Genomic DNA, 11,270 nt, shown 5'->3' with positions numbered 1-11,270 from the left:
AAGTTGTAAGCTAGGTGGAAAATTCTGTGTAGAAGAATACACAGCTCACATTAAGACAGCGAAGGAGAAGCACTTATCTGGGAAAGGAGGAAAATTGTCATGGGTGCATTTCCAGAAAAGGACAGTCTCTCTACCCAGAGAAAGGGTGAACGAAGTTTGTCAGAAGGGTAAGTGGAGAAGGCAGTTCCTATAAAACCAGCTGGTCCGCACAAGGGCCAGGATATATAACAAGCATAACACTGCGCGGTTGTATAAATATGTGGGTGATTGAACATTGCATCCAAAGTGATTTTAGAATCTAGCATTAAATAATATTGAATAAAACAGTGGAAGTAACTCCCTGTCAACTGCCTCTCAGTTTTGCTTAATTCAAGGAATAAATCTTTCCTTGTTTCTGAATCTATTTCCCATTTCTCTGACACTTGCTGATTTCCCTTTGTGTCAAACAGAGAACAGGCTTCCAGCTCAGATACAGGCAACAGTGTCTTCTCAGAGCTTAATGATTTTGTTATATTTTTATTATATTTATTCTTACAGTTTTAATTATGGCAACTGATTGCAGTTTTCCATTCACAGCATTGATACCAAGTTTCATTGGAAATGATTTTATTTTAGTTAGAAGTGCAGTCAATTGAAATAAAAACCATGGGCAAAAAGTAATACAGGTGGTACGCGAATATGGTAATCATCATGAAGCCGGTATACCAATGACTAGAGTTTGATAAACACTGATGGGGTGTATTTGGAAAAGAGAAAATCATAAGATGGAGTGAAGTGTGAAAGTGGGAAATGAGCTGGAAGAGTTTGGCAGAAGCCAGCCTGGGAAGAGCATCTTATGTCAGGCTGAGTTAAGCTTCACCGGGAGCCATGGAAGGGTTAGAACCAGGAGAATGGCACGACAGGGTTTGCAAGTTAGAACCTTCCAGCAGGAGGTGAAGGATGCCCCAGAGGAGCTGAAGGAAGCAGATCAGTTAGGAGGCTAACAGGGTCCCATGATGAGGGCAGGACCAAGAATGCAAGCAGCAGGACTCTGGAGGAAGGGAGGGTTGTGTGTGACGTGTCAGTGGTACAATCACCATTGTCACCAATGAGATGTGGAGGGAGAAATCTAGAATATTGCTCAGGTTGTTGCATGGGTGACATGGGGCTCTCTTAGCCAGGAGAGGGGATGTTTTCCCTTAGTTGTTCCTTTGCTCGATCATTCACATGATTTTGACCCTGAGTGGAACCCTAAGTCTCATGAACTCTGCATTAACAGATTAATAGGAAGGCTCCAAGGTCTTCCCCTCACACTCCTGGCCAGAGATCTAACTCCTCAGACAAACAGAGCAGAACTCAAAATGAGCGGTGGAGTCAGCATCATTTCACGTTGTGAAAGAGTTTTTGGTCAAGGAAATGTGATACCCTCTGGCTCTGCCCTAAAATTTTCTGCAGTGCCTACAACAAATCAAGGTAGATTTCCTAGGTTAATAAAATTACTGTAAATCCTAAACCCCATAATTTCTGATTAAATTTTTGATCAAAGTGTGAAGATACATGGTCCTATGACTTCAGAATTTGAAGTCAGAGAGATCAGAGATGGTCTATAAACTAAGGAGTTACTGAGGGAGGTCTTTATTTGAAAAGAAAAAAAGATTATTCAGAAGGGAGGATGGTATCTTCGCAGGAACATTCTCGTACGAGAGTAGAATTATCTTATAATCAGCAGGAACCTGGTTACTGGGAATTCAGGACCTCAGAACAAGTGGCTCTCACCCATAGCACTTTCTCTCTTCCCTATTCTTCATAGTAGAGAGTCTAGGACCCAAGGGGAAATTGTCTGTTTTGTTACCTTATTAGCTGCTAAAGTACACACCAATGAAGATTTCCTCCAAAGAAGACGGAAAGGTCACTTTAGGCTCGACTGTGGGAAACTGCAGGGGCTCTAGAAAACGACCCTAGCTTGAAGCCCCCAAATCCTGGGGAAGCAGTCTAAGCCCCTCACTTCAAGAGAAAGGGCTCAAGGTCAGGCAAGAAGGAATCACCTAATGAAAGTCATGGAATCGAAAACAAGTGTCTGCTTAACTCCTGAGGATAACTAATAATGAACAGGATACAAAGTTTACACCTAGATTATTTCCTTAAAAAATATAAGAAAACTTCTTCATGTATTCTTTCTAGAGGGAGTCAGGTTTATTTTCAATGAAATACATTTTTATTTAAATGAAGGATAATGTATGGGCAGTGATATTAGACTCTCTTGCCTTTAGCAGTATAACCGTATTAACTATACCACAAGTCTGATGATGGGTATGGTAAGACCAAGTCACCCACCATCCTTGATGTAGGAGGCAGTTTTAAAGAATGGAATCGAAAAAGCTGAAGTCTCTAAATTATTCATTGCTTCATACTCAGCGATGAGAAAAATCATCCTGTTATACATGCATAAAGACGGAATAGAGCGTGAAAAATTCTGGGCTAGATAATGGAAGTGGCTGAGAACCGTCCATAAATAATGTGCTCTCTTACGTGTAGGACTTAGTCTGGGATCTGACGCCTCTAATTTTGTCACTCTGTAGACCTTTGCCTGGATTATAGCTTTTTAAGGAAATAGACATCCTGGATGTAATCTAATGATTTGGTTTGAACATCCTGGGTGCAAGCTAAGGCAGAAGGGTGTGCGTGGGTATCCTATCAACTTAGGATCCTTTTGTGTTGTTTTATCAGATGTTTGCAATGAAGGTTGAAGACAGTATTACGAAAACTCTATGAAGCGTTATGTTTCAGTAAATTTCCGTGAAATTATAATGAAACATTAATGCAATAAGCCATTAAAAAATCAGAGACTTTATGGGAAACAGTGTGGCTACATAAGAAGCAAATACCTAAAATAAAGAACTTATTTAAGATACAACTTTCTATCCTTTTCAATAATTATGCTGCTCAACAGGGAGTTGTTATTAAAAATGGATTTGCCTCCTGGCACTAGATTGAAGATACGAAAAAAAAATGTTTAACCGATCCGTTTGTGCAATATAAAGTGTGTTGTTTGGGACTAAAATATTTAGTTTCCAAAATAAAGAACCGGAGGGGAAGGAGAAAGTGGAAGGTAATACTCACTATGAGCTAGACATTTTCTGGCTTCCTTCTGTGTGTTCAGATGTAATCCTCACTATACCATAGCTTTGTAAAGTCACTTGAATTCCCATGTTAGAGATCAGGAAATAAGCTTGGAGGAGGAAATTGTCCAAATTCAAAGTCGCTAAGTGGCGGGGACAGAGCTTTGACAGCAAAGCCCCTCCTCTTTGCACTGTAGGATGCTACCTACATATTGAAATTGTGAATGTATCCCCCTGGCTACACTTCATTTCCTTGGAAAGCCATGTTTAGGGAAAGGGGCATAGAGTCACTCAGCCAAGCGAATTGGATTCCAGAGTAACTTTATGCCACGCCACAAGGGCTCATATTCTTTCAAATAGAAACTTGGTTTTGCATGGAACTTGTACTGTCCATGTGGTGAAGAGCTGAAAATGAAAGAGTTGTTTGTGCTTGGCTCGGGGCGGAAGAGGAGGAATACAATCAGAAAACCTGGGTCCAAGTATCACCTCCGCAACTGACGGATACGTAGCTTTAGGAAAAATTCTTAGCCTTTCTGAGCCTAAGTTTTCCTCATGATTTAGCCTACCAACATCCCAACGTATTAAGAGAATTAAAAAGAAATACAGGATGTTTTAAGTCATAAAATTTTATAAAACATTATTATATTTAATAGTTTATTTCTCTGCATATGAACAAACACATACATAAGCTATTAAAGATGTTTATGTCTACAAAGGTAATAATTCTCTAGCCTCTTTGGCATGTTGTGAGGTGGGAAGAACTGTTGTTTCTTCCATCAAATTCCGTCCCTAAAAGTTCATTTGAAGGGGGAGGGTTAGAGAGAGATCCCGGGTGGAACTACTACACTAGTCTCTGTTTCCTCTTTAGGAATTACTGGTCTCCCTCTCCTGTTTTTAAAAGGATTAGGTGGGTCATGATAGGTTTCCTCCAGGTAACAAATGCCTTTTCCTATCCCCCTGGTGGGTGATGTTTTGGAGCTCACTGAAGTTCAAAACCAAAGGCTCACTGGAGAGGTCTGACAAACGCCATCCCAGGAGTGCAGTAGGAGTACACGCAGGAGTGGGTTTGACTACTATGTACAACAACAGCCTTAAAGGTTAGGAATATTGCAGCTTCCTGTAGCAGCAGGATGGCTCTTTTGTAAACTTAAAGCATTTCTGTTTCCTGCCAAATTAGTCTTTTGGAGTAAGAGTTTCCATTGATTTATTTTACCCATCCATTGTAGAAACAGCAAGTCAGAGATAGAGTGCAAAGCGATGCTACATGAGATCATCAGAAATTTCCACTCATTCCAGCATCCCAAACCTCTCGATCTCAGAATTGCCTCACTTCACCCCAAATCTCTGGCCTGAAGCCCCTTTGTCATTTATCATAAGGACAGAAAGGCAAGAAATCTAATGATGGGGAAGACAATAGGTTGCAAAGACAGACTGTTTGCTAGTCTGCAGAGCCAGCCTGGGTTTGACATGCAGGAGTACATGAGTGAAGTAAACAGAGGACTGTAATGATTATCCAGACATTGAACGTGGCTACGTGTGCGTCTTCGCTGCTCTCCACACCACCCTCTACCCCACATGCTTCTACCTCCAATATCAGTATGTCTTACGGACTCGATTTTAACCGAAATTACTGAGACAGCTGCTTGTGGTTTTCAGTTCGGGGGATGGACAAAGCCTCAGCTGTAAGTCGAAGACACAGCGAAGTGTCTTCGTCTTTAATTTTTAAATATTCTGTGCACTCCTCGACGTGCTGAACGGCTGGCTGGGTGGATTGGACATGAGTGAACGTCATAACTTCAGGAGAGTGTGTGAAGAATTTGTATGTGTGTGTGTGTTTGTAAATCAACATTGCTACAAATCTGAGGACTCTGAATAGTTGTGGAAATTCGGTAATACAAACAGAAAAACCTGGCACAAAGTCCCCTCTTTGAACCTCCTAGACATCCAGACTGCTTTGGAAGTGACGCTAATGGATCTATCACTAGGTCATAGGAACTGCACCCAGATGTGGAGGTGGGAAGACTCAGGGTACCCTCAAACTCTGAAGGAAGCCGGTGGTCATCTCAAAGGATTGCTGACTTCGACTCCATACACTTCAGAAGTCCTGATTCTGTTTGGAGGAATGAGGAAGAGGCTTGAAATATACAAAAAGTACCACCCGTGCAAGTATCTATTTGCTAAAATATGGCTTTTGTTTTGTTTAGACTAATTTCAAGAAGAAAAGGAATACCCTCATTTCTATGACTAAGTCTTAGAATGTGGGAAATTTCTCATGCATAGGCCCTTCCCTGAGCAGTAGGATGGACACTGAGCTTGCTTTACTGATAGAATGAGGAGGAAAGAACCCAATGAAGCCTTATTTTCTCTTAAAACTGTGAATTGATAAATCATGGACCTGATGGAGAAAATACATTTACTAAAGCTCTAGGAGAGCTTAGCAGGGCCTGGTTCTGACTGGGTGCCTTTAGGCCATGGTGGCCACCAGACTCCCTGGACCACGGTAACAAGTTTCCCTTTCATGACTGAATGGGTCTCCACACTGACATTGCCATGAGTCTGAAGAAGTTACTTGCTGTCTGTACAGAGCATGGTAACAAGCGGGACCCAGTCGATCATGATAGCCTCTCTGATATGTTCTTGTGTGTAGGGGCCGGGGGAACTGGGGGAAAGAAAGTGTCATATTGCTTGGTTGTGACTCCTTCAACAAGGTACACAGTAGTAGGCAGACTCGACAGGCAGAAGATGATTCAAGAATTGGCAGGGGGGCAAAAGCAACGGACAGACAAGATGATCATGGGATCCATCAAACACAGTCCTACATTAGCGAAACCGTCACAGTAAAAGGCAAGGTGCTGGTCCAACAGACTGGACAATTTGTCTGTTGACCCACACTCCCAGATCTCCACAGAGTAGCATTTTTATTGCAGTATTGTCTTCCATGGAAAATGAACAAAACTTTTTAAATAAATCACAATTGCTTATTGCTTAGTATGTTGGATAATAAATTCTTTAGTTTATCAGTACCTCACGGCCTTCAAATGTGCATTCTTCAAATAGTTTCAATTACATATACATTCTTTCTCCTGAACAATAAATTATTCTTTAAAAACAAAAAGAAAAAGGAAAAGATACATAATTTTAAAGCAAAGGAAAACCAAAAAACATATATTTTTGACATTTATCTTAAACTTATATGAAAACAACTCTATGTTAGGTGTTTGTTTAAATATAAATAATAAAGGACATTATGTTATTTACAATGTTACATAGTAAGTTGAGGGAGTAAAAAAAAACTGACATGAACTCATAAAGACAGTAAATGATTTAGGGAAACATCCAAGTAATGTACAATGTGTATTTACAAAAGAATATATAATAGAACTTGTGATATGTGGCCGTTTCCTTTTGACTGCATCTCTCTGCAGTGTTTCATGGGTCTTTGTAGATAGAAATCTTTGTGGCTGGTGGGAAGCAGCCAGAACTAAAAGATAAAACTAGGTCTTCCTTATTTTCACCAATGTGAGCCATGCACCTTTCAACCCCGGGCCAAAAAAAAAAGTTACTGAGCAAATGACCCTGGATAAACTCTAACTATATCAAGACAGTCACACTTAAATAAGGAAGATACGGCATGTTGCTCTTTGGGACACATTCATAAATACCCAGGCAGAGTGCCATTTTGTAGAAAGCACGAGACTGTCTAGGTACTCTCAAAAACAAAAGTCCTACCAGGCAAGGAGGGAGAGTAGGGTAGTCAAGGAATCTGGAGTGAGAAAAAGGAGTTTTTCATATACTATGCTCCACTCCACGTTTCTCAGCGGGATATGATTTCAGACCCAGGAAACAAAGTCGCCATCAAGCTTCTGGGCAATTTCTGCTACCTGAAGACCCACAAAAGTTTCCCGTATGCGGGTAACGTAGGTTCACACTCCTTTGGATTGCCACCGCGCTCCTGAGTTTCTAAACAGGGATGGTGGCATTTGAACATCCTGGAGATGCCTCTGTGAACCCAAATCCGGGGGCCACAGCAGGTAGCCCCGAGGAGTCAGCTGACCTTTCCTATCAAGGGAACCTCTCATTCTATGGACAGAAAGCCTGTCCCAACAGATATGCCACCTCGGTGAGTGACCAGAACCAGTTGGAAAGAAAGTTTCCTCTCAATTTTAATCTGTTTTTGCAACCTGAAAATTTACAGTGATTTTTCATACTGAGGAAAATGTTGTTCATTGCTCTCAACAGAAGATTTTATTTATTCCGGAAATTCTCCAGAATGGGACTCGAAATGCCTGAAGAGTTTGAAACAGAAATTTTAGAGTTTTAATTACAGTAGGACTTTTTAAAAATTGAAATAGACTAAGAATGAGTCAAGGTCTTCAAATGCAATATTAGAGTAATTTAGAGAATCTCTTCACTGCTTGACTGCTTTCTCTCCCCTGCCATGAGCTTAACTGATTCTACAGAATTGGGAAATCAGTGCAACCTGGAGAGTTGTCAGGGCCTCCTTAGGAGAGGTGGACAAGCACATGAAGATACCGCTGAGCACAGAGAAAGTGGCATGGAACCATGAAGGATGCTTGGGATACCAAATACTAAGAGTAACTTCAAGGACCTGTAGACAGGTGTCTCTGTGGATTGTAGAAACACTTAGGAGCTTAATGACATGACTCATGCTCAGCCTGCATTTTTCTTCTAAGACCTCCTTGCATGTCACTTCTTCCCTTTAATTTTAACATAGAGATTTGGTGAAGAAATAGATTCAGTTCACCTGCAAACAAGAAGAGTCACTCTCCTTGACTTCATGTCTGGTATTTTGAACCCCCTGCTAACCTGTTCCCCATTTTGTTCCATGGCTCCTAGGAGGCCACTTGGAACCTAAGTAAAGCTCCAGCCCAATCTGACAGAAATGGGGCTGTGATTTTTTTTTTTTAATTCTCTTATTTTCCTGGATTAGCAGTTATTTCAAATGTTTCTACCTATAGGCTTTCCTTGGATTGGCAGTCCCGAGTGAACGTGCAAAGTATAGACCCATCTTAATCCTGTTTTTGTGACAGTAAAGCAAAAAAGTAAGAAAGGGGGAAAACGGGTGATACAGCTGTAAACAGAGAGGTTAGCACACAGGTGGGAGTCATTTCTGCAAGGAAAGGTGCAATCTTTCCAAGACTATTGCCATTTCCTGATGAATCATCACTCGTAGGAGGTTCTTACTAATAACAAATCACATGCACACTGGCCATTCCTGACAAAAATGTTCATGCATGGTTATGACTTAATCAAGGCAACATTGAAAAATGAGAGAAACATAATGAGGACAAAGGAATGGTCAAAAAAACTTAAAAATTACTAACCAGGTCACACAGCTGCTCTCCCCCGTGTCTTCTATATATTCACTCCTCTAGACAGTCTAAGAAGGATTTCCCTACGATGACGTCACCAGTATATACAGCAGGCACATTTCACTCTAGAAGGTATTTCAGACAAATTGCTGAGTGTGCTGTTGAAGCTGGGGTTTTTGTGCCATAATATGTCTGTCCTTGAGCCGAGAAGACACAACCGGTCACTAGCTCCAAAATCAGTGAAAAAACACAAGTCAGGAACGATTGCACCTTTTTCAGCCATGGTTTGCTCTTCAGCTAGATGAGCCGCTGTATCATTCCCCCAGAGAGAGAAAGTGAAACCGAGTCCTCGACTTAGGGGTTGGATTTTACCCTGATCGGTTGCCAGAACCCATTTTCTTTGCTATCCCGAAAGCTTGGTTTTTTTTTTTGGCCGAGAAAAAAAATCAATCAAAATAAAGTAAATGGTAGCTCCTTTTGTCAAGCAAGCTGTCTTCTGATGAATCATACAGTTTTTGAAAAAAAAAAAAATCACAATATTACTTTCTTCCTAATATTTAACATGACTTAATGCAGTTTCCTGCTGTAATTAATAGTAGCATGCTGCTGGATCTACTATTATCTCAGAGCCCAGTGAAGCAGACCTTTGGCTGGCAGAGTCGTAGACACAACTCATTTCATATACTGAAAGCAAAAGAGTATTTCATACAGAAGGGGAGTATTTGGATGGATGTGCCATTACAAGACGTACTGATTGAGTACTACTTGAAGCAGACAGAGGGACAGTTGCAAATCCTGTAAATCATACATCGAGTCAACGTCATAATGCAATGCACAAGAAGCCAGCAAAAACGGAATTTGCGGGGGTGGGAGAGGGTTTGCTGAAATACTGTGAGAAAGCAGTCACAGGAACAGTACAAAACTTGCTCTCGACATAACATAACATAAAGGCACCATTGATATCTTTCTCGTTTGGAAATACTGTAAAAAATTGCTACATATGGCACATAACACATTTGTACATACATATATTTAATTTATAAAAGATTTTTTTTCCTGTTTTCTATTTGCAGGACTGCTAAAATAAAATAAATTGTTTAATTTAAGGTGGAATACTTTATTATATAAAATAAAGTTTTACAGGTGAATCTATGGGTTTATTTCGGTTTTATACAGCAATAGGGTCTTGGTTAGCGATTACACCGGACAGCCTGGCCTGCAATTCTTCCTGCGGAGAGAAGCGGCCTGCTGGGTTAGTCCTGCTGTCAGCCAGGTGGAAGGCAGGGGCTGCCTCAACATTGGCTGCCAGGGGGTTCTGTATGCCCAGGAAAGGTGTATCTTCTCCTACTCTTTCATCCTCTGTTTCACTCTCTGAGTTACTGCTCTCAGCGCTTGTGTTGCTGTCCATTTCCAATCTGTGGGCAATATGACCATTGGGCTTGGTTCTTTTAGCCCGCCGGCTGTTGGTGAGTTTCTTAACCGACTCTTGAGTCAGTTCATACTCCTGGGTCGTTTCATACTCTTCATCCTCCACTATCCTCAAGGGGCTAGGGGGTGGGCTGCGGCTCTCGTGCGCAGGGTTGCAGTGGAAGGAGTTGAGCTGCTGAACGTGCTGGACATCCCTCTCCCGCAGCCATGGCGGCGTCACAAGAAGCAGGGGTCTCTCTTCTTCCACGAAGGGACTGACTGCCATGGAGGGCATGGACACCGTCGTGCTGGACACGGGTGGAGACATTTCCGAAGGGGGCGACTTGGGGGAGCTTGGCGTGTGGAAATCTACAGGCGACATACGAGCCGGGGTGGTCATTGCTGATACATACCTGTGTGAGCAGAGAATACCCCGCATAAGTGTGGTAGAATGAGAGCCGTAGAGCGGGGGTGGGGGGTGGGGTGGGGTCAGGGGGCATCGTTCACAATATTGTCATCAGATATCATCCTCAGAGAATTTCTATTCATCGTACACTTCTCGGTTTTTACACTAGGACATTCAGCACCCTTGGAATCTCAAATTAGGTAGCCAAGAGTCTCCTCACAGGAGTGCATGCAAAGATCAGCTAAATTGCCTAGCTCATCAAAGCGTTTGAGGTTTTCGATCTCGTCATGAATTTTAATAAAAGCACGTGAGTTAAGACAAGAGGGCGCCGGGTCCTGGAAACCTCTCAGTTTATCAGGACCAAGGCTCAGGGATTTGGAAGGGAAAGAAGTATTACTTAAATACTATACCTTCCCAAAGGCCAAGGGGTCTTAGAGAATGAAGCCCAAATGGGGAATGGAAGAAGCTCTAAGATGAGTTTCGGAAAGCTGGATCTGCATGCATTTGGATCTGTGGGCCTTGTTTCTCCTTAGCTCAGCTATAAGGTTATGTCTTATGAAAAAAAAAGAGCATAGTAACTTAGATTTATTCCTGATAACAGTGTAACACATTTATGTGCTTTTTTAACTTTTCCATGAGATGTTACTTCTTAACATTCAATTTGCAACTCTCCATCCCAGTGACCATGACATTTCAAAGGTAACTTATTTTGGGCTTCACAGTTACGTCCAATCTCTGGTCTGCCTCTCTTCCAAAGCCCACCGCTGTATGTGTCTCTGGCTTATCTTCTGTGACTGCTCAAGACTGGGCTGTACCGTGTCGCCTTATGTCATGTTACGTCTGATCATGCTCAGTGAATCTAGCTGTCAAGACATTGAGTGCACTGTTTTTACCATATCGTGGTTTCTTCCCCCAGAACAAGAAGACCTGATGTGGCACTGAGAAAGATGTGGCTTATTCAGAGTCACATTTCTCAGCTTGGATAAAAATGTCACCAATGCATAGCACTAAAGGACTCTTTTCTTC

The 11,270-nt window shown here is 41.7% G+C and overlaps 1 protein-coding gene across 8 annotated transcripts in view; it reads right to left on the bottom strand.

Moving 5' to 3' along the window:
- Nucleotides 1-672: 672 nt before the first annotated feature.
- Nucleotides 673-11,270, bottom strand: part of LOC111173487 (pro-neuregulin-1, membrane-bound isoform) — a 227,125-nt gene continuing 216,527 nt past the window's right edge. For all 8 annotated transcript variants that reach the window (XM_030762564.2, XM_089903748.1, XM_030762563.2 and 5 more), the window contains one exon: nucleotides 673-10,251. In XM_030762564.2, coding sequence (XP_030618424.1) covers nucleotides 9,600-10,251 — 652 coding nt within the window. In that variant the 3' untranslated portion in view covers nucleotides 673-9,599. The remainder of the gene's footprint in view (nucleotides 10,252-11,270) is intronic.

This window comes from Delphinapterus leucas, chromosome 21 (genome assembly GCF_059928025.1).
Source record: "Delphinapterus leucas isolate spDelLeu-1000000601 "Yukka" chromosome 21, BTC_Dleu_Yukka2, whole genome shotgun sequence".
Lineage (NCBI taxonomy): Eukaryota > Metazoa > Chordata > Mammalia > Artiodactyla > Monodontidae > Delphinapterus > Delphinapterus leucas.
Note: the sequence above shows the minus strand (reverse complement) of the source record. Positions and strands in the feature narration are given on the sequence as shown.